The sequence below is a fragment of the Cibotium barometz genome, chromosome 61 (assembly GCF_041138505.1).
Source record: "Cibotium barometz isolate CiBa-2024 chromosome 61, ASM4113850v1, whole genome shotgun sequence".
Taxonomy (NCBI): Eukaryota; Viridiplantae; Streptophyta; class Polypodiopsida; order Cyatheales; family Cibotiaceae; genus Cibotium; species Cibotium barometz.
This window is the reverse complement of record NC_141106.1, coordinates 32,264,856-32,288,761: the sequence shown is the minus strand read 5'-3', so window position 1 is coordinate 32,288,761 and position 23,906 is coordinate 32,264,856. Positions and strand designations below refer to the sequence as shown.

The following is a 23,906-nucleotide window of genomic DNA, read 5'->3' as shown; positions in this document are numbered from 1 at the left end:
TACATTACAAAAAGTGATTAGTGAAGATAAAGAGTGGAAAAATTTAAGTTTTAGTGGTATTGGGACTAATGTGAGTTTAACAAAAATGATTAGTGTTGTTGCATTATTGTACCAAATTAACACCACACAAATTTCTCAAAATTAAGGATTCTAGTTCTCTTTTGCATAAGAGAAGAGCCCATTGTTAGGACCTTAATTAATCTCTAATTATTTACTAATTCACACATTAGGCAATGCACATAACTTAGCACTTAATCCAAAGATGTGATTAATTGTCACACCACTTACACGCTCACTAGCATGCATTAGAGAAGAAGATTAGAGAGAGGATTAGCAAGAGCAAAACTCAATTACAATGAGAGAGTATGCTGCATTACAAGAGAGTATGTTGCATTATGAGAGAAAAGACTTATATACAAGGCCATAAGTGTTAAGACACACTTAAATTGTGACCGATCGGGTACCCAAGACTCATAAGTGGCCTATTACTTATAAATGTGATTAATCTCATAATACTTGCATGAAGTACATTTACAAAGAATCCATTCTAGCTTGTTGCCACATGCTCTTGGAGAGGAAATCGTCTCATAAATACTCCATAAGACCATTTCCAAGCGCTCGTCCAAGTTGTAGATTTGGATACCTTTGCTTCATAAATTGATCATACATGCTTTTGGTGTCTTTGTCTTTGGTATTTAATGTAGAATTATAGTGGCAATACTTGTTAACCCCAAAATGGGTTAACAACAATCTATAACCAATGAGATCTCGTATTCTTATTCTAATGGTTGTTCCTACATGCTTTTGGTGTCTTCATCTTTGGTACTTCATGTAGAATTACAGTGGCAACGCTTGTTAACTCCAAGATGGATTAACAACAATCTATAACCGAGGAATGAGAACTCATATTCTTGTTCAGATGGTTGTTCCTCTAGAATCTCCCTTGCTAGCTGTTATACTAATGTTTTTTCCTTCTATTGCTTCTAACCCCACTTACTAACATCGCTTATGAACGCCTTTCAGCACTAACATGAGCAATAGTGATTGATGTTTTTTCCTTTTATTGCTTCTAACCCCACTTATCATCAATAAAAACTGACTCTACGGCCACCTATGGTGCCATACATGCGCACCATGTCATGCGGACCTACAGTAGGCTGCCACATCGTTGGTGTCACTGAACAAGCGTGATGCTCATCACAATGACACACTGTCACCTCTCTGAACTCTGTGAAACTGAGAGGGAGTCTCTGCACTGTATGCAACTGCTTAGAAGATTTACCATCTTTTTTGGGCTCGTTGCCACTCGTGCTGGCTTTAGGCTTTGGACACTCAGCCTTCGTGTGCCCTACATCATTGCAATTAAAGCAGCGATTTTCCTTTCGCGCTTTAATATATTGCTCTTTCTTTTGGATTTCGCTGTCTCTTTTCTTTTTGGATGGTTGCGGTTTTTTAGACCAATGACCACCCTGTCCTTCCTGGTCCGTCCTATCCCCTTGTTTATCACTGCGGAACCCTTTTCTTTTAAGACCTGACCTCCTCTTTTCACTACCTTCGGCCCTGCTAGAACCACCACGTGCACTATGGCGCTTGATGTCATTAAATATCTGCGCATACTTAATTGCCTCTGCTAAGTCTTTAGGCTGTAAGGGCTCTACGTACTCAAGGTAATCATCTTTGAGGCCTCTCTTAAAGCCTCGCAATGTCTTGAATGCATCGATTCCCTTTAGCTTGAGTACTATCTCCCTATAGTCTGAGATGTACTGAGTTAGGGATTTGTTCTCCATCGAGCACTTGTCCCATAACTCCCAGCTTCTCTCTGCCTCATTAACAGGCAAAAATTCTTTTCAAAATATTGTTTCAAACTCCGTCCAAGTGGCAGGATGAGTTGTCAAACTCATCCACCACTTGTACGCTTTGCCGCGGTTAATGAGAGGCTAGCCTCTACGGGCTGTATACGGCTAGGCTGCTGTCGCAGTGCGTGCAAATTTGACCACTTCGCTAGAAACATATTGACCGAGTCCTTGTTTCTCTCCTTCTCCTCGCCACCAAAACTAGGCGGCTTTAAGTCTTTTAATAATGACGAAGCTGTCGCTCTACGGACGGCCCCGTAGGCGCATCGGCTTGTACTCCTGCAACCACTGGCGAGGCTACGCTCACCCGTGCCACAGGAGCTCGGCTACCACGAGGAGTCGGAGTACTAGCCGAGGCGGCTGTCAGTGCATCTAACTGTGTGGAGATGCTCTGTAGCATCGTGACTAAATCAGCCTGGACTTTACCCATATTGTTCAGTTTGGCATTAAGATATTTAAACAGTCCACTAGAGAGCTCCGTCTCTATCAGGACGTCGACAGGGTCCAATAGGTCATAATCATCATCGTCGTACTCCAAGAGGTCCTCCTCGGTCCCCTCGGCGACGTCGGTGTTCATGTCCTCTGGCTCATCGGCCAGAAAGGGGTCATCTGCTGATGCGGCTGCTGCGGGCTCGCTGGGTCCTAAGGCGGGGTCAATAGACGAGGAGGGCGCTAGCGAATCACGCGTGATCGACGAGCGCACTTCGAACCGAACAACGATCGGGCGTATACGGCCTGACAATTCGGTCGGGGCCAAACCCGTGACCGAGGACAAGAGACGTGAAAACCCTAGAGAAGTAGAAGGCGGTGGGGACACACTACGCCTAGCAGACATCTTTAATTCTTGCACAAAAGACAATGCGAGAACTCAAAAATTACAAAAGAAAAAACGTTAATAAAATGAGCAGTGTGGTGGAGAGAGAATAGTCACCCCCCTTACGGTCGCCTGCCGTCGACTGTAGATTTATGTTGCGCTGCGCTCTACAAGCGTCGCTACTCCGGGATGCTCCGATCCGAGAGAAAAGTGCCTGCAACTCACAAAAAATTTAATTTGCTCGGGAAGCTGTGCCTGAAACACTCGGATTATTCCTTGCCGGGATTATCCCTCCCCGCCGAGAGAGAGGATCCGTGTGAATTTACTTTCATTTTTAATTTTATTAAAAATGAATAATTAAAATATAAAAAAATAAACAATAATTTTATTTATTTATTTATTTATTTTTGGCTGGCTGCCTGTGGTGGCCGCTAGCTGCTCTGGTGGCCGCCGCCTGGCTGGCCGTCGCCTAGCTACTCTGGCTGGCCGCCGCCTGCTTGCGCTGGTTGGCTGGCCGTCGCCTGGTGGCCGCGCAGGCCGTTGCCTGGCCGCCGCCGCGCTGGCCTGGCTGGCCGGGTATGGCTTGGCCGCTGCAGTCGGGTGCTTCACAGCCGCGAGGCCACAAGCTTTGGTGGCTGCCGCCTGCTTGCGCTGGTTGGTTGGCCGTCGCCTGGCTGGCCGCGCTGGCCTGGCTGGCCGGGTATGGCTTGGCCGCCACAGCCGGGTGCTTCACAGCCGCGAGGCCACAAGCTCCAGCAGCCGACTCAAGCCCCGAGGCCACAACTCCAGCAGCCGAACTCTCTTCACAGCTGTTAAGAGGTCGTGGGACTGGTCTTCGCCCCCCCCACACAGTGGACAAACGCGTTATCTGCTCGTGGGGCTGGTCTTCGCCCCCCCCCACACAGTGGACAAACGCGTTATCTGCTCTACACCAGTTTCTCTCCTCCACCAAAACGAAACGTTTTTTGCAGACAAGCTTCAACGGCAAAAGAAAAACGAAAAATGCTTACATGCTGTAGATTCGCTTTGGTGTGTGTGCTACCCAGAGAGAGAGAGAGAGAGAGAGAGAGAGAGAGAGAGAGAGAGAGAGAGAGAGAGAGAAAGAAAGAAAGAAAGAAAGAAAGATTTTATTAACGTCTTCCAAAAGACCGAACTCGGCCTATGAGACAAATCGGAGTACCTGTATGGGGTATCCTCTGTCATCCCAACAAAATGAAAAAGTACTGAATAAAAAAGCTGAATCTGGGTGTGCAGGGGATGGAGCTCTATTACTAGGAGAATGCAAAGCTATATGCATGGAGTATACAATCATGATATGCAACCTAGCTAGCTCCATCCTGTACCATACTGGGGGTGTAAAATGGTATACATCAGTGAAGGGGGTGTCCACAGCTCCCTGAAGAACATGCCTGGGTGTGCTCTGAAGCGAGCCAGTCGCTCCGCACCCTCTCTGTGAAACTGAGCTCTGATCTCTGTCATCTCTCTCTGGTATAGGCGTGGTGTCCGAAATCCAGGTGTCCTCTGTCTCCTGCGGGCTCTAAGTGTCTCTGCTCTCTGGAGAGTAATTCCCTGCCGTGTAGGGGCTGGGAGGGGTATGGATCTCTGAAAAAATGTAGTAATCTGTGTCTGTCGCCCCCCCTCTGGAGCTGTCTGAGCCTGTAATAATGTCTCTCTGTGGCGCTGTATGTCTAGAATGTATCTCCCCAGTATGCGCTGGTCTGCTGTCTCAAAGATCTGGCGTAGAGAGAGAGAGAGAGTTCTTCCTTTCAATTCTGGCCGCCTCCCTTCGCACACTCCATTGTGGAGATAAGGATGAGATTTGAATGGTTGAAAACCATTGAGTGGGCTCCGGTCCTCTGGTCACGCGCACAAACCTTGACGACCCAACCGAACCGATGTTCTGATACCAGTGTTAGATACCCGTAACGCCACTACGGGCGTTACCACAAGAGGGGACGGCCTCTGGCTCACCACCCGCCATAGAGGAAGAATGAGGATTGCCCCTCATCCCCTAGGCTATATAGTGTGTGGCCTGCCGTCCACACTAGCCTGGCCGCCCATGACTCCGCATGGGCATCCTCCCACTGAATCCCGGATGGCCACGACCTCGGTGCTCCGACCGAGGCGTTGATGCTAAAGCCCCGTCTGGCCATCCGGTCTGCCGTCGGTCACAGGCATTACAGCCTACATGACATTGGTTTAGGTACAACACCCCCTCAGTAGCTCTAGGAGCTACACATCTTCGATTGAGAAGCTATCTTTACGGGAGAGGAGCTACAGGGTAGGTATGTTGTGCTATTAGATAGTTTTTTCGTCTAGATTCGCATTTCGAGCGCGTTACGGGCCCCGTTTCGTCACTGTAGGGTATTTTTAGTAGTTTTCTGAAAGTTCTGATAGAGAACTATTTCTACTCAAAATCTGGTTATTGCAGTGCAGCAGTGCATTTTGGAAGTGCAGACAAGGTTTGTACATGTATTGTTGATACTGGGTGTATGTACATGTACTCTGGTCACATTTGGTGACACACAGGCTGTGCTAAAGTACCACTACTACAGCAGTTATAGGAGAGCAGTTATAGGAGATACTGCTATACTACAGGTTGCATACAGAAGTTGTCTGTTTGTAGATTATTTAATTGCTGCATGAAAACATGTCTGATGGAATTAATCAGATTGTTAGTGAGAAGTGCAGACAAGGTTTGTACATGTATTGTTGATACTGGGTGTATGTACATGTACTCTGGTCACATTTGGTGACACACAGGCTGTGCTGAAGTACCACTGCTAGTAGTTACAGGAGATACTGCTGTATTACAGGTTGCATACAGAAGTTGTCTGTTTGTAGATTATTTGATTGCTGCATGAAAACATGTCTGACGAAATTAATCAGATTGTTAGTGAGAAGCTGGATAAGAATAACTTCCATGCCTGGAAGTTCACAATGACCAATTTCCTAATGGGTAAAGGATTTTGGGACTATGTAGAAGGAGATAATGAGGAGCCTCTAGAGTTATCTGAGGAGAATGCCACTCCTGCGGATATAAAGGCATTCAAGGATTGGAATCAGGGTGCAAGAAAATTCACGTACTGGCTTTCAATTAGTGTCACAGACACTATGATAGGACACATACAGGAGCAGTTGCATGGCAGAATCTGGTTTAGATGTTCCAGACTAACACAAAGGCAAGGAAGTTGTAGTTAAAGCAAGAGTTGCATACTATGGAAAAGAAAAGCATGTCCATTAATGCAAGAGTTACATATTGTGGAAAAGAAAAGCATGTCCATCAATGAATATGCCTTAAAGATCAAGGGCATTGTTGAATCCCTTGGGTCTATCAATGTATCAGTGGAGGATGATGATTTGGTGAGTGTTTATCTGAATGGGCTTGGCAAAGAGTACAAGCCATTCAAGACCTCCATTGCAGTTAGGGAGAATATTCCCAACTTTCGGGACTTGATATCTATGCTGAACATAGAAGAAAAGGCTTTAGGTGAGGATTCTTCTTCACAAAGCAAGAACACATCGGGACATACCTTCTACTCTAATTCAGGTAGAGGCAGAGGTAGAGGCCGTGGGTGGTCGAGGCCAAGGTGGTGGCCGACGAAATCAGAATTCTGGACAACAATAGTCCAATGATTCACAATAGCAATCATACATAGGTGGAAAAGGCCAGTCTAGAGGCAAGGGGAGCCAAAGAGGCCGAGATGGTTGGCAAAGAAATCAAAATGCAAACAGCATATAGTGCTATTACTATGGCAAAGGACTGCTGCAAAAAGTAGAATGACATTAAAAGTGGGAAGTTGCAGCAAGGCAGCTATGTATCATCTAGCAAACATGGAGGTGATCATAGAAGTGAGCAGCTGTTTGTGATGCATAGCAGCAAGGCAGCTATGCATCATCTAGCAAACATGGAGGTGATGACAGAAGTGAGCAGCTGTTTGTGATGCAGCACATGCTTAGTTCCATAACAGGGGATGTGTCAGGATCTCAAGATATATGGTATGTGGATTCTGGGGACTCTAACCACATGACCAGTCATGCTGAGTGGTTTAGAGATATGCAAAAAATGGAAAAAACGGGTTATGTAGAAATAGGTGATGATACTACGCATCACATTGCGCATGTTGGTAAAGTGCCATTGTCTATGCAGGATGGCAAAATGAGGTACTTGGCTGATGTACTTTATGTTTCGAATACAAAGAACTTGGTTTCTGTTGAGCAGGGTCTGCAAGTGAGGTTTAATCCTCAAGGATGTTTTGTGGAAGACTTCAAAAATAAGTGTCGCTTGGTTGCAAAGGGTAACAGAAATGGCATGATGTTTACTTTGGATGTGAACATGTCTGAGATAAAGGTATCCATGTTTGCGCATAGAACAAGTGTCATTGTAGATATTGACATATGACACAAGCGCATTGGTCATATGAATGTACAGCAGCGAAGACTGAAGTCTATGCAAGCCCAAAATATTGTTGTTAAAGTTTAAGGTTGACGGTATGCATAAGGTATGTGAAGCATGCCAACTTGGTAAGCAGGCCAAACATGCTTTCCCACATGAAAAGCATGTCAGTGCAAGGCCATTGGATGTCATACATTTAGATGTATGGGGACCGATTAAGACTGCAACAATTGCAGGTTACAGGTACTATTAATGTTACATTCATTGATGACCACACTAGGAAAGTGTGGGTTTATTTTATGGAGGAGAAAAGTGAGGTGTTTGCTCACTTTCAGAGATTTAAAGCCTTGGTCGAGAAGGAAAAAGGCATGTAAATAAAATGCCTAAGATCAGATGGTAGGGGAGAATATTTCTCCAATGAGTTCAGCGATTTCTTGAGAAAGCAAGGAATCAAGAGACAGTTTACGTGTAGGTACACTCTGCAACAGAATGGTGTTGTAGAAAGGAAAAACAGGCACATTGCAGAAGTGGCACGTGCCTTGATGGCTGAAAAGAATATGCCACATTACTTTTGGGCGCAGAAGCAGTAGCAACTGCTGTGTACATTATGAACAGGACACCTACTGTAGCTGTTCATGGTATGACTCCTGAACAGAAGTTTACAAGCATAAGACCGGATGTGTCTCACTTGAAAGTGTTTGGGTGTATTGCATATGTACATGTTCCTGATGAAGTGAGAACAAAGTTGGATCCAAAGGCAGAGAAATGCATCTTCACTGGTTATGCTATGGAGCAAAAAGGTTATAGATGCTATAATCCTACCACTCGTGAGATGCGAGTAAGCAGAGATGTTGTCTTCGATGAGATGAGTAGCTGGTATGCATCAGTAGTGAAGGCAATAGAAGACGCAGATGTAAGAAGTGCTGATGTTGCACCACATGTAGAGCAGCAATCACAAGTGCTGAGTGGACCTGGGGAGTCCTCGAGCAATGGATCCAATGTTAGCCAATGGTCAGGCAGGTTGAGGAATGATGCAGGTACACATGTATCATGGAAAGGGAAGGAAAATGTAGATCAACCTTTTGTGCCTGATATGTCAGCAGGTCACTCATATGTGGATGGTGACTCTAGTGGCTCTGAGCAGAGCCTTGATGAGGAGCTTGGCATTCCGTCTGTGGTTACTCTTGGTGTAAGGAGAACTAGGGCTGTTTTGAGGACGCAGTTCTACAAAGATTAGATACTCTATTGACAGGCTAAGATATGATGGATATACAGCCCATCATTATGCTTACACGGTAAAAGCAATACAGGAGGTTAAGCTCACTTGCTTTGAGTAAGAAATTGGAAATAAGAAATGGGAAGATGCCATGAATGAGGAGATGGCAGCATTGGATGCAAATGCAACATGGGAGTTAGATGAGTAGCAACCCTAAACTGAGGATGAGGTTGCTTATATACTAGCTAACCCTAAGGCGCCCATTCACACTTGGAAGGCCATGGGAAAAAACCTAGTGGAATAAAAGTGCCCATGGTATAAGTACAAGCCCTCATAGTGTAGTATTACCAAATATCTAGCAACCCCCTCTGTAGTCTAAATGTGAGGTTTATAGAGATTGCAGATCGGTCTTTGAAAGGAAAGAGACCCAAAGCCTTTGCCTAAGGAAAAGAAGGCAATTGGATGTAAGTGGGTGTATAAAGTCAAGCACAATGTTGATGGTTTAGTGAGCAGGTACAAGGCAAGATTGGTTGCCAAGGGCTATGTGCACACTTATGGCATGGACTATGAGGAGACATTTAGCCTGGTTGCAAGAATGGCAACCGTGAGACCTGTCATTGCTATGGCTGTAGCGAAGGGTTGGTCTTTACATCAAATGGATGTAAAGAATGCTTTCTTGCATGGTGATTTGCAAGAAGAAGTGTACATGATGCAGCCACCAGGTTATGAGAGTGATGCACATCCAGATTTTGTGTGCAGGTTACACAAAGCCTTGTATGGCTTGAAGCAAGCACCCAGAGCATGGTCAAACAAGATCGGGGAGTATCTTGTTACCATTGGATTTCAGATATCCAATGCAAATTTTTCACTATATGTGAAAAAGACAAATAGAGGGATCATACTATTAGTCATCTATGTGGATGACTTGATTATCACTAGTGATAGTGATTCAGTTAGTTGTTTAGTTGTTTTTAGCTTTTCTTACACAGACATTGTATCAGATCCACCAATTGTTGTAACCTTTTTGGTCTCATAGGTCATTTTGGCATTCTGAAGACGTTAATATATCATTTCATTTCATTTTCTCTCTCTCTCTCTCTCTCTCTCTCTCTCTCTCTCTCTCTCTCTCTCTCTCTCTCGTAACCCTTTGTGAGTGCATGTGGGCATGCCATTGCTTAGGGTTTAGGAAGACAATGCCCTCTTCTAGACCTCACGGTCTCTTCCTTCTCTTCTTTAGCGGCGAGTCCAGGCATTACGGTGTGTGGTTGGAGCTTTCGACCGACCACATTGGCCATGGCTACTCCAGATGCACTGCCTACAAGGCTTGGAGCCGCCTCGGTGCGATATTGAGCACAGGAGAACCGCTTGAGAAGCAGCCTTTGGTGTGCACGAATGGTAAAGCTCTTGCGCGATAGCTTGGCATTTGGTAATAAGTCCCTGACCCTCGTACACAACACGAGGGTAAATACTTGGGGCTACCTCAGTGTGCCACATTCGTGAGAACCACTTGAGAAGCAGCCTTCGGCACACGAATGGTGAGTCCCTAATGACCCTCGTTCACACGAGGCTAAACTACCTACGATGCTTGGAGCCACCTCTCAGTGCAACATTGAGTGTAGGAGAACCACTTGAGATGGAGCCTTCGACGCGCATGAATGGCGAAGCTTATGTGAGAGCTTGACGTTTGATAAGTCCCTGGACGGGGCCCTTGCACACATGAGGCTAAACAGGCCATTTTAGAAAGGGAGTCATCGTTGGTTTTTTATTAAGGGTTAACTTTCAAGAAATTAAGCATTAATCTCAAACAAAGGATTTTCCCTTAAACTAATCCCATGGAACTCCCTCTCAAAAGTGTCGACCAATAATGGCCTGCAAAAATGGCACGTTCTACAAACTATAAATAGTAACACGACCATATTCTTGGTTGATTTGGAGTGATCTTTGAGAGGGAAACCCTTTGGGGAGAGAGAGAGAGAGAGAGAGAGAGAGAGAGAGAGAGAGAGAGAGAGAGAGAGAGAGAGGCTTTGATAGGTAGATGATGGGTTTACATGGATTTATCTTTATATCGCACCACACCTGAAGCCACTAGCAGGGCACTTTCTACAAACTATAAATAGTAACACGACCATATTCTTGGTTGATTTGGAGTGATCTTTGAGAGGGAAACCCTTTGGAGAGAGAGAGAGAGAGAGAGAGAGAGAGAGAGAGAGGCTTTGATAGGTAGATGATGGGTTTACATGGATTTATCTTTATATCGCACCACACCTGAAGCCACTAGCAGGGCACTTGCATGGGTTTCTTTTTAAGGGTTTTTGAAGTCCATGCATGGATTTATATATATAAAAAAAAGTCTGATTTCCGGGGGGAAGTCCTATGTTGTGTTAGAAGATGATAGGTGGAGTCTGATATGTAGGTTACTTAACATGGAGATGTAGAGTGTGTGACTCTATGGATGAACTCGGAGTTGGCACTGAATGTAAAGCTGTAAACTTGTTTTTGGAATTATATATATATATATATATATATATATATATATAGTTCCATAAAAAATAAAAAATAATAATAAAAAAAGGCTGATTTCACACAATGGACAGCTTTTATTCAATTGAGGAAAGTAGCGACTGCTCATCACTCAAATGTTCAAACGTCTGTGCATCAACGTGAGATCGAAGCGCCAGTGATCCCAGCATATAGGTTCAGAGAATGCCAAATTCTGAGCAAAAAAATGTCCAGAGCCTCACCCTTGAGGACCTGCTTCACGTTGGGCTCTCACCCCTGGAGGCTGAGGTCTTCTACAGGCAGCTCAGGCAAGCTCTTGCAGAAATTGGCCAGTGTGCTTCCGCCACGTGGCGCCTTGTCTCCAAGGAGCTGCTCAACCCCAAGCAACCACATGCACTCCATCGGCTCATGTACAACTCCATCTACAAGGACTGGGACAACGACAGGATGGGACCTCCTCCAGCTTGGTTTCCCTCCCAGTAAGTAACCCACTTCCCTATTCCCATGTATATCACACATATGCACTCATCTACCGTCCACATCCATCACAGCATGTCTTGCTTGTCCGTACCGCGGTCGATCGCTCCCATTTGGATCTCACCTATCCACCACATCTGGTATATACAAGGATCCTCGATCTTGCTTGTCCATGCACATGGGAGATCGGTCAGTCGCCCTTCCATGCACTTTGGTTACTGCTTTTCTTCACTGGTTTGGCATAATGAATGGCATGCTATCTTGAAGATTCAATTACATCTCAACAGTCACTCAAGTGCAAGCATTGATCGAGGTGCTTGATTTTTAACGGAACAGGGAATCAGCACGAGAAACCAATCTTGGGCGGTTGATGGAGGCCCATGGAAAAAAGCTTTTAGGACCTTCCTATTATAGTCCCATTGAGAGCTACCCGGCATTTCAAAAATTTTCGGCAGACCATCCAGAAGTCAGTTTGCTATTGGCTATGGCTTATTTTCATGTTATGAATCTTTGAGATTTTTTTGAAACTCGTAACATGTGTAGGGATGTGTTTGCAGATTTATTGGCCTCTTGTTTTGGATGAACTGAGCCTCCACTTTTATGTGCAACCCAAATGCATATTTATTGCTTCAGATGAATCACGACCAGGCGGGACATGGCTTCCTGGAGCAGTCTTGAATGCTGCAGAATGCTGTTTCTTATCCAAACCAAGCCGGGGGAAGACAGACCTCAACAATGCAATTACATGGAGGACCGAAGGCCAAACCTCCTTACATAGCATGACCTATGCTGAACTTCGTGCAATTGTAAAGTAAGCCAGTGCTTCAATATGAATGCTGAAACATTGTGACTTGAAAGCACTTGGTTTTATGCCTGTTTGTGAGTTATCGTTCTGACTGAAGTCATCTTTGAAGCAGCCGGGTTGCAAACGCTCTTGATTCACTAGGATTTGCGAAGGGAGATGCCTTTGCCATAGACATGCCTATGAACACCAACAGTATTATCATATACCTTGCTATCGTATTGGCAGGCTATGTTGTGGCTTCTATTGCTGACAGCTTTGCTTCTCGAGAGATAGCCACACGTCTAAGAGTGTCCAAGGCAAAGTGTATCTTCACACAGGTAAACACTTTTGGTGGCTGGATATGGCGGAACCTCAAAGCAGTCATCAAGTCTTAATTCCACGATATTAGTGCATTGGTACTAATGTATGACAAGGGTTTTTGTTTCAGGATGTCATTCTGAGGGGTGGGAAAACGCTTCCCCTTTACAGGTGTGTGCACAGGATGAGCATTTGCCTTTTTTGAGCCTGCTGTCAGCACCATGCAAGCTCTGTTTTTTGGTGCTAGGTTGTTCTCAAGATTTACAAACATCAAACCTTATAGGCATCTCCTTCTTGGTTTCTCTTGCAGCCGTGTTGTGGAGGCTGAGTCTCCAATGGCTATCGTGCTACCTGCCAATGAAAATAGCCTGGAGGTGACCCTAAGGACTGGTGATATTTTATGGAATGCATTTCTAACCTTAGCAGATCATCTGTGTAGGTATAATACTAACTTACCTACTTTTTTTATTTCTACATTTATGTTATTCCTGTGGTTATTTTCATTTTACTCTGGAACAAACACTGCTGGAGTACTGCTACAAAGCTGGACTGCCTCAAGGATTTTGGAAAGTAGAGGTGTGTTGAACAGTGCTTGGATACTACTGTATCAATGCTTTGCCTTAATTATCTGCTTACAAAAGAGGGGTGCATAGAAGAGAATGGAGACTACTGTCTCAGATAGGATGGACGCCTCGATGCCAAATCTGTCAATATAATCTGTCAACTCATCTATGTAGAGCCAGAAGGTGTGGGCAGCCTTATTTCACCTCAACCGTGCTCTATACTGGCTCTGAAATCCCCTGCTCTGTGTAAGACTACTGGGGAACGCATTTAAACCAGTAAAGTCTGCATGTTACAAAATATTGTTCACTGCTGAAACTGCAAACCTAAGAAAAGATGACCAATTCAGAAGAACACCAGAGTTGGTGAAGTGTACCCCAAATGCTGGCTAACTCAGCTGCTTCCTGCCTTCTAACGCCACACTTGTAAGCTCCTGCCGAACTGCTTGACTGCTGTTGAGGAGGAGGCAGATTGATTGATGACTGAAGTGGGGAGGGAGGGGCCTATTTATAGGCAATCAGCCCCACCGTATACTGGGTGGATGGTTACTTGGTTACCCTACCTACTGCCAAGATGCTTGACCTACTGCCAACCTGATTGACCTATTTGCCAATCTGACCAGTCCAGCCTGTCTGGACCTGGCTGACCTGCCCTAGCGCCCATCTTATGTTGTCTGGTGGCTGGCTGCACTGTCTTCTTCTATTCTCTTGGATCTACCAAGAGTTGTTGGCTCTTCTGTGATTGTTGGCAGAGCTTTCCCATCCAAAGTTACTTTACCCATTTAGGATATGGCCCCTTCTATGGTGGAGATGATGAATCCACCTCTTGTGGAATTGGTATTGCCACTGGTGGTTGTCTACCGGGCTACTTCTATGGTGTAGATGATGAATCCTCCTCTTGTGGAATTGATATTGCCATTGGTGCATATTTACACACACACATATATATGCATGTGTGTGTGTGTGTGTGTGTGTGTAAATATGCACCAATGGCAATATCAATTCCACAAGAGGTGGATTCATGTGTGTGTGTGTGTGTGTGTGTACACACATATATATGCATGTGTATGTATGTGTGTGTGTGTGTGTGTACATTGCAAAAACTTATGATTAAATTGGAATATTGGAAGCTCTCTACTTGGCCGCTTCATGTCAGATTCAGAATAGTTCAATCGATTTTGATGGCTTACATTCAGTTTTTTCTCCCTCTTCTGGCATGGTCTAAAAACCAAATCTCTTGTTTTATGACAAAAAGCATTGAGATCTTTTGGCAAAATTCTCATTATAAGAAGGCCTTGCGTTTACTTAAGTACGAGTTCATATGCTCGCCGAAAATGCGTGGAGGGCTTAACATTTTGAATATCCATTATCATGTTCTGGCATGCAAAGCCAGTGTGCTTTTGACTTTTCTCGCGCAACAACAACCCTGAACGCTTATGATTGTAGCAGCTAGTTCGCTGCTCTTTAATGTAAACACAGATGCATATGGCAAATGGTAGCTAACTCAGTGAGAACTTTTATTTGGCTATGTGGAGGGTAAGATTTCTGGATGCCCTTATGTCTCTTGTCTCCTTGCAGATTGGAAGCTTGTTTTGCAATATATTTAGTGGTCGGGCAGACGTCTTGAGACTACTGCACCTTTGTTTGTCGATTGAGTTAATAAGATTTGGCTCCTCACTAAGATAGTCCGTGTCACGACCCTGTGTTTTTCTCTGGACAAGATGCAGATGTGTACGGGGACATGGTGGACAGTGTGAATGGCATCAGGTGAGAGTGAAGATGGAAGCCCATGTGTGGACAACCCCATGTGTGAAAGGGGGCAAAGAGATTTTAGCTTTGAAGGTTTAAAAACCTTTAAAATCATTTATGAAGCCTTTCATTAAAGAAACGTGGCCCTTATGCTATTTTTGGGGCCACGTGTGAGCTTTTTGGTAAAAGAGGGGCTGTTGGGCAGAAAAAGCAGGGAGGCCTATCTTTTGTGTGGGTGTGCTTTTCCAGGAGGAGGGCTGCTCATCTGGATATTCAGGCGCCTATCTGAAGAGGAAGCGTGTGCTTTTCTGGGAGAGGTAGTCTGCATGCTGGCTGCGCACAGGAGGGCCTGTGCAGGACTGTACGGCTGCTGTGCAGGTACTGTCCACGTGGTAGATCAGACTGCTGCAGGTGCAGATTCAGGCGATGCAGGTACAGGCGGTGCAGGTCAGGTTGCTGTAGATTGAAGGCGGCGCATGTGCAGGTACAGTCCACGTGGCAGATCTGTACGGCTGCTGCAGATTGGTTGGCGGCTGGTCCAGGTGATAGATGCAGGCCTGTATGGACAGCACGAGGGTACTGCTGGCGGGCTGCACTACAGGCAATATAGGCGCATCCGGGTGTCTATTTTTGCATGCTTTTTGGAGAAGAAAGGGCTGGTTGCTGTGCTGTGTTACAGAATAGAGACACAGGCCTCCTTTCTCTCTCTCTCTCTCTCTCCCTTTGCTGAAGAGTAGACAAGGGCTGGTTTCTTTGGACACAAAGGTGGACAGGGGCTGGATTTCCATGAACATAGACATCATGTCGATGGCGTTCATCTGATTGAATTTTCAGTTTCTCTTTGCCTTGGATTCAGGACTGTTTTGGGACAGTTTATGGGCTGTTTTTGCTTGGTTGCAAATTCAGCAATGTACTTGGGTTTCTGGCTACAAGTACAGGTCATGTGGTTATGTTTCTTGGCATGGGAGTGAAGCAAGCTCGCATGGCTGCGTGCTCACGGAGCAGATTGTTTTCTTCCTGCTAGAAAGGAACAGTGGGAACTACAGCTATGGGCATCTCTATGTTGCCAGATGTTTCATGAGGGAACAGGCAACTTGATGTATGGAAACAGGACATAAGCTTCAAAGGGAAACAGGCCTAAGGGTTTCATGTGGAAACAGGTCGTAGGTTTTCTCGAGGAAATATGTTTTTGGGTTTCTCCAGGAGATAGGTCACATGCAGGCAAAGGGTACAGGAATGGACACATGTTTGGTACAGCCTTGCTACTGACAAGACAGGGGACAGGGAATCCATGACAGAGATGGATAGTACCCTTGGATGGTAGAGAGGGTTTGTACAGGTGTGTCGACTGTATGTTATGCTGTGCTGTGATACTCTTCTGAGAGACAGTTTGGGAGTCTGTGTTGTGATGCAGAAGCACTGGATGTGTCAGGGTGTGATGCTGTTCATAGTGTGAGAGGCTATGGATGGTTGTGGCAGCCTTGATCATGGGAGAAAGCTTCTGTATGCAGACTCAATGTGAGAAGAGTCTTTCGATGCGAACAATGGCTGGATTTATTTGTGGATGCCGTGTGGACAAGAAGCCAGATGCAGGTTCTTTGCAGGCTTTAGGAGTTCTACTGGGACGGCTGAATTACCAGCCTTATATTGTAATCAAAGCTCTTATAATCAATTAAAGAAATACCGCAAGGGGCGCCACTGCGATTTGGGGCCAATCGGTGTCCGTGTACTATTTGCAAGAGCACTCTAGCTCCCCCTGTTTGTTTTCCTTTTTCTAGGTCCTCAATGGTGTTGAAGTGTTTTATGTGCGAGTGTTTGTTCCACTGCCCTTTGGTTTCTGAAGGCCGGTTTACAAGGTTCCGTTGCCGGGACACATCGTCGACTTTCTCAAGGAGGCGAGTCCGTGGTTGCTTTGGTCGGGACAATCGCCAACTTTCCTAAGGGGGTGAGCTCGTGGTTGTCTCATGAGAGTCACATCAAAAGCTTCAACATGAGGAAAGTGAAAAGGAAGTGCAGGACACAGTACAGGATTTTGTGTCTTTGCCTATATGAGGTGAAGAGCAAGAGCTGAAGATGAAGTTCAGGAGAAAAGACACCAAGGACAAGAAGTAGTCGGCCAGGAACAAGAAGCAGTTGAAGTGTTATGGTGCAGGAGATGCGTTGAAGGCTATGGCTTTCGACAGTTTGTCACCGGTGGTATCTTCATAGAGGCTTCATGGGTTCGGAAGACAGTTTCTTTGTGGTGATCTACTATGCTTCATCGGGGACTTGTGCTTACCACTTGGGTGGAGTGCAAGCAGGTTTTGCGTGCCTGAGGATGTATCAAATGAGGCTCAGATGGAAGTGGAGGAACTTGACGAGGTTCTTATTCCTGAGCATATATTGGCACATAAGGAAAGAAAGGTACAGGGTAAGGTTTCCCGTTGCTATCCTGTGAAGTTCAAGAGCTGTTCACTGATGGATACGAAGTGGATGGAGGAGGTTCACTGATGGATGCGAAGTGGATGGAGGAGGGTGACTTAGCAGATTCACCTCAGGAGTTGCAGCTTTATCTTGATGCCTATGAGTTGGAGTCGACTCTTGTTACGGCTCATTCAGGTTCAGCAGAGCATGGGTCTGGAGCATTACCTGATGCTCAAGAGGGGGGTAGCACCTCCACTCCCTTGTTGTTACAGACAGGCTCATTTGTTATCTAGGAGTCGCTTGGTGACATCTTTGTATTCACCCGAAGGTACTGAGGCTGACAGTACATCTGCTTATGGGACTTCTATGATATTGTGTACTAGTCACAGATGATGGAAAAGTTGGGTATGGTTCACAGTCGCGCGCACCTGGAACTATAACTGCAACTATGGATAACTCTATGGAGGACATAAGTCTTGCGAGCAGTCCTAGAGTTGGTTTGGTTCATGGAAATATGGATCGAACTCTATTTGTGCATGTATGCATACACTTTTTGAGGTAGAGGTATTTTTGTATTCTGGTGCCATTGGATCCTGGTACCATTGAGAATACATTGGGAAATACTCTGCATTGTGTCATGTGCTGCATGTATGTTGGTATGATACATCAAGTGCTTTATTATGTTCATGGATGCACCATTGGGTGTAACTCCTGCGGGATGGCCATGAGACATATGTGGGAAAGTACTTGGTAGATGTAGTGTTTGGATGCATTGAGTGCTTTCATATGCTCATGTTTTACCTTCAGTCGTGGGTCCTGCGGGTTGCCCATGAGCGTAAGGCTTGCGAGCAGCCCTTAGACTGTTACTTTGGAGTAGGTAGAGCATTTTGAGGAGCATATTGTTTGCGAATGCATGTGTGTCATGCATATGTGTGCCATATGTAGAATGATGCATGGTTTTGTTTTTGGCTAACACCGTAAACGTGTTTCCATTTGGTTTTAGACTTTTGCTGTAGGTTCTGAAGGAACAAGCAAGAGGACAGTGTGGCTTATTGTGCAGGATGATTGTTTTATCATCCAGATGCATTGGAAGGCCATTGCTTTTGTCATATGGGGAGTCTTTGCTCATAAGATGCTTTACTGTGCCATTGAGTGCAATCGAGGACACTTGCCATTTTTCAAGAGGGGGGTATGTCACGACCCTGTGTTTTTCTCTGGACAAGATGCAGATGTGTACGGGGACATGGTGGACAGTGTGAATGGCATCAGGTGAGAGTGAAGATGGAAGCCCATGTGTGGACAACCCCATGTGTGAAAGGGGGCAAAGAGATTTTAGCTTTGAAGGTTTAAAAACCTTTAAAATCATTTATTAAGCCTTTCATTAAAGAAACGTGGCCCTTATGCTATTTTTGGGGCCACGTGTGAGCTTTTTGGTAAAAGAGGGGCTGTTGGGCAGAAAAAGCAGGGAGGCGCCTATCTTTTGTGTGGGTGTGCTTTTCCAGGAGGAGGGCTGCTCATCTGGATATTCAGGCGCCTATCTGAAGAGGAAGCGTGTGCTTTTCTGGGAGAGGTAGTCTGCATGCTGGCTGCGCACAGAAGGGCCTGTGCAGGACTGTACGACTGCTGCAGGACTGTACGGTTGCTGTGCAGGTACTGTCCACGTGGCAGATCAGACTGCTGCAGGTGCAGATTCAGGCGATGCAGGTACAGGCGGTGCAGGTCAGGTTGCTGCAGATTGAAGGCGGCGCATGTGCAGGTACAGTCCACGTGGCAGATCTGTACGGCTGCTGCAGATTGGTTGGCGGCTGGTCCAGGTGATAGATGCAGGCCTGTATGGACAGCACGAGGGTACTGCTGGCGGGCTGCACTACAGGCAATATAGGCGCATCCGGGTGTCTATTTTTGCATGCTTTTTGGAGAAGAAAGGGCTGGTTGCTGTGCTGTGTTACAGAATAGAGACACAGGCCTCCTTTCTCTCTCTCTCTCTCTCTCTCCCTCTGCTGAAGAGTAGACAAGGGCTGGTTTCTTTGGACACAAAGGTGGACAGGGGCTGGATTTCCATGAACATAGACATCATGTCGATGGCGTTCATCTGATGGAATTTTCAGTTTCTCTTTGCCTTGGATTCAGGACTGTTTTGGGACAGTTTATGGGCTGTTTTTGCTTGGCTGCAAATTCAGCAATGTACTTGGGTTTCTGGCTACAAGTACAGGTCATGTGGTTATGTTTCTTGGCATGGGAGTGAAGCAAGCTCGCATGGCTGCGTGCTCATGGAGCAGATTGTTTTCTTCCTGCTAGAAAGGAACAGTGGGAACTACAGCTATGGGCATCTCTATGTTGCCAGATGTTTCATGAGGGAACAGGCAACTTGATGTATGGAAACAGGACATAAGCTTCAAAGGGAAACAGGCCTAAGGGTTTCATGTGGAAACAGGTCGTAGGTTTTCTCGAGGAAACATGTTTTTGGGTTTCTCCAGGAGATAGGTCACATGCAGGCAAAGGGTACAGGAATGGACACATGTTTGGTACAGCCTTGCTACTGACAAGACAGGGGACAGGGAATCCATGACAGAGATGGATAGTACCCTTGGATGGTAGAGAGGGTTTGTACAGGTGTGTCGACTGTATGTTATGCTGTGCTGTGATACTCTTCTGAGAGACAGTTTGGGAGTCTGTGTTGTGATGCAGAAGCACTGGATGTGTCAGGGTGTGATGCTGTTCATAGTGTGAGAGGCTATGGATGGTTGTGGCAGCCTTGATCATGGGAGAAAGCTTCTGTATGCAGACTCAATGTGAGAAGAGTCTTTCGATGCGAACAATGGCTGGATTTATTTGTGGATGCCGTGTGGACAAGAAGCCAGATACAGGTTCTTTGCAGGCTTCAGGAGTTCTACTGGGACGGCTGAATTACCAGCCTTATATTGTAATCAAAGCTCTTATAATCAATTAAAGAAATACCGCAAGGGGCGCCACTGCGATTTGGGGCCAATCGGTGTCCGTGTACTATTTGCAAGAGCACTCTAGCTCCCCCTGTTTGTTTTCCTTTTTCTAGGTCCTCAATGGTGTTGAAGTGTTTTATGTGCGAGTGTTTGTTCCACCGCCCTTTGGTTTCTGAAGGCCGGTTTACAGTCCGTTGGTGGAAACAAAACCTGAAGAAAATGGCATAATAAATTGCCACTCAAATGTAGATTATTTTTATGGCGATGCTTGTTGGGAGTGCTCCCAGTTGGAGAATTTCTTGAAAAAAGACACATAGCTGCTGCGAAATGCCCATCTTGTCGTTGCATAAAGGAAACAATGATGCATCTTCTTTGGTCTTGTCTAGAGACCAGTGTTGCCAGGTGTTTCTGAAACGGCAGGTATGAAACGGGTTTCATACGTTTTGAAACGTTTCATAAAAGGTAAGAAACGGGTACAAAAAGGTTTCATACAAAATAGAAAAAGCATGTATATTTTTAACTTGAAATATACAAAAGAAAAAACTGTTGGCATGACTTATAAGAGACCACATTGAATTCATTTCAATAAAAACAAAATACATGTAAGATATGATGATATCACAAATCACGTGGGTGATGACTAAACAGAAATCACTAAACAGAAATCAAAAGGATCACCACGTGGGTGATGATTCATGCCTCATTAAATAACATGTCTAGAGTTCAAACTAAATAACATGTCCAAATAAAATGATGCTGGCAGCTACTAGCTGCTATCCTCATCCTCATCCTCATCCTCATGCTCATCTGCATCCTCATGCTCATCTGCATCTTCTGCCTCTGTAGCCTCACTCTCAGGGTCACTGCCGGTAGCGGAGTCCTCAAATGCCTCATCCTCTAGAGGTGCAGGTGCACCACTAGTACTAGCCTCTCGGGAAGATCGTGTAGTGCGAGCCTGTGAGATCCCTGTCTCCACCGTGCAACGGATTCGGGGGTGCTAGCAGCGGAAGTAGCACTTCTTGCGCGGGGTAGGGTCCCGCACTTGGGGCCTCGTCCACGGATATCCGGACTAGAGACTAATCCATCGGTTTTTCCAAAACCGAACCCGGAAAACTTCCTTTGCTCGGAAAGCACAGGCGATTCCACCAGGATAACTTTTTCCTAACGTAGTCAAAAGCCTTAACTAACTGAATTGATCTGACCGAACTCGTAAGTTCCACAGTCAGATCAAGGGACAGATTGCACTTGGATCATAGAGATCAACGCTTTTTTCCTCATTGAGAGGCACAGTCGTTGATTCTTTTCCATAGAACAATTTTTGTCCGGGATTTACTTCATCTATCGAACTAAACAGAAATTGAGTCTCAATTTACGGATCCATCAGTCCAGCCTAACCCCATCCAGTCCCATGGGTTAGCCAACTGCCCAACCACTGTAGTGATGGGATCCAATTTAAAATTTGGTTAGGTTTTGTCCCTGGTACCAGGGAAAAGAGTTCCTAGGTCCCCTAGCCGGAAGTTCAAGCAAACATAAACTAGTCACACCACTTACACACCCAATATGAAATTGCCTTTTTCTCAGCATCAGCTAACTTTAAAACAATCCTTTAATGAAACAAACCATTATGTCACTGATCACTATCCTCAAAATTTGTGGTTGAATCCATATTTTCAATCATTTATTCATCGGTGTACTTATGGCATCATTGGTAACTAGAACGCTCACCACCTGTTCACTCAGGGGCCTTTTCGATAGTTCCTAGCTCATAGTAACCGGCAATATATTCACATAACAGAATGGAATCTCCGTGGAAGATCAGCAAGATCACCCAACAGATCCATATAAAAGAGCCATGGACTCATCCGTTGAGGACCAGCAAGGTCAATCAACCAGATCCATGCCCGGTTTCAGAAAATAATTCTTACTCCTTATTCCAATATCTTCCACGACGCACGTGTGGGTATCTTCTGCGACCCATAGCCCGAGCACCGTATGGTCAGCACCCTCTAGGATCCTTCGCAGGTCACCTAGCGCTTCACTCATAGGCCGCTTCCTTGGTTCCTCATCCACCGTACCGGAAGCTCACCATTTAAATTGAACCGAGGCTGGTCAAGACCTCGGTCGACCTTGCTACGCGAGACGTCCTCCAGTGACTCTCCGTTCAGCAGTTGCAACTTTATCAGGTAGGTCTTCACGACCACATTCTCAAGATAGTCAAAATGCTTCCCCAGCATTCTTGACATAAAACAGTCATTTAAAAATAGTTCACAATTACAGTTTCTATAATGAACTCACATCTTTCCAAATTGTTCCACATCAATCCATATTACTTAATCCAATTCCAATTCATATGTGTATCCATTCTTGACCAGATACATCATTTTCCATCCCATCACATCAGATTCATTCACTTCACATAACATCCATTCCTATCTTTCTTAATTTACCTTACGTCTCATCACATCCATTTCTCATTATATCTCATTCGTTCAGATCTTATATTATTCATTCACATTCTGATTCACATGACATCTGATCTCATCCATTCGCTTATATCGACTTCATATTCATTCACATACATATTCGCATCCACATCCACATCCACATCCACATCCACATCCATACATCCATTTCCACATTCACATCCATACATCCATTTTCACATCCACATTCATATCCACATCCACATTCACATTCATATATCCACATCCACTTCCACATCCATACATTCATTTCCACATCCACCTTCATACATTCACATTCCCATTTACATTCATACATTCACATTCCCATTCCCATTCATACATTCACATCCACATTCACATTTATACATCCACATCTACATCCACATTCATACATCCACATCCACATTCCAATTCATGCATCCACATTCACATTCACATCCATACATCCATATCCACATTCACATTCACATCCATACATCCATATCCACATTCCATATCCTCATTCACATTCACATACATCCACATCCACATTCCATATCTACATCCATATCTCCATTTACACATCCACATTCACATTCACATTCACATCCATACATCCATACCCACATTCCACATCTACATCATTTCTTTCACATACATATAACTACATCCATTCTTTCACATACATACATCTCCATCTATTCCACGTTCATTTTCATCTATTTGATTCGTTTCACATCCTCATATCTATTTATAGAATACAAGAGAATTCTTATTTTTGATATAAGATTTCTTTACGCATCTATTTATGCATAAATTCCATTTTAAGGAGACTAACACTTTCGAAATAAAAATCAATCTTTTATGCATCTTCCTATGCATAAAATCAAAATTGACGAAAATAACTCTTTTGAACTAAAAATAGATTTCTTTATGCATCTTTCTATGCATAAAATTAAAATTGATGAGAATAACACTTTTGGATTAAAATAACTTCTTTATACATCTTTCCATTCATAAATCCAATTTAGTAGGAATTACACTTTTAGAATAAAAGAATTTCTCTTATACATCCTATTTATGCATAAAATCAAATATGATAAAAGTAACACTTTTATAATAAAATAATAATCTTTTATGCATACCTCTATACATGAAAATCAAATATGATAAAAGTAATACTTTTACAATAAAATAATAATCTTTTATGCATACCTCTATGCATGAAAATCAAATATGATAAAAGTAACACCTTTACAATAAAATAATAATCTTTTATGCATACCTCTATGCATGAAAATCAAATATGATAAAAGTAACACCTTTACAATAAAATAATAATCTTTTATGCATACCTATGAAAATGACACTTTTAGAGTATAGAATTGATAGGAATTTCTCTTTTAGCATAATAAAAGATAATTCTTATTTTTAAAAATTTCGCCATTGTAGGC

General features: G+C 44.4%; 1 protein-coding gene across 4 annotated transcripts in view; it reads left to right on the top strand.

Moving 5' to 3' along the window:
- Positions 1–10,850: 10,850 nt before the first annotated feature.
- The window catches only part of LOC147604794 (putative CoA ligase CCL12), a 43,941-nt gene continuing 30,885 nt past the window's right edge, over positions 10,851–23,906 (top strand). For all 4 annotated transcript variants that reach the window (XM_086794501.1, XM_086794500.1, XM_086794499.1 and 1 more), the window contains exons 1-6: positions 10,851–11,257; positions 11,592–11,721; positions 11,813–12,066; positions 12,173–12,377; positions 12,488–12,528; positions 12,668–12,796. In XM_086794501.1, the coding sequence (XP_086650627.1) occupies positions 10,983–11,257; positions 11,592–11,721; positions 11,813–12,066; positions 12,173–12,377; positions 12,488–12,528; positions 12,668–12,796 (1,034 nt within the window). In that variant the 5' untranslated portion in view covers positions 10,851–10,982. The remainder of the gene's footprint in view (positions 11,258–11,591; positions 11,722–11,812; positions 12,067–12,172; positions 12,378–12,487; positions 12,529–12,667; positions 12,797–23,906) is intronic.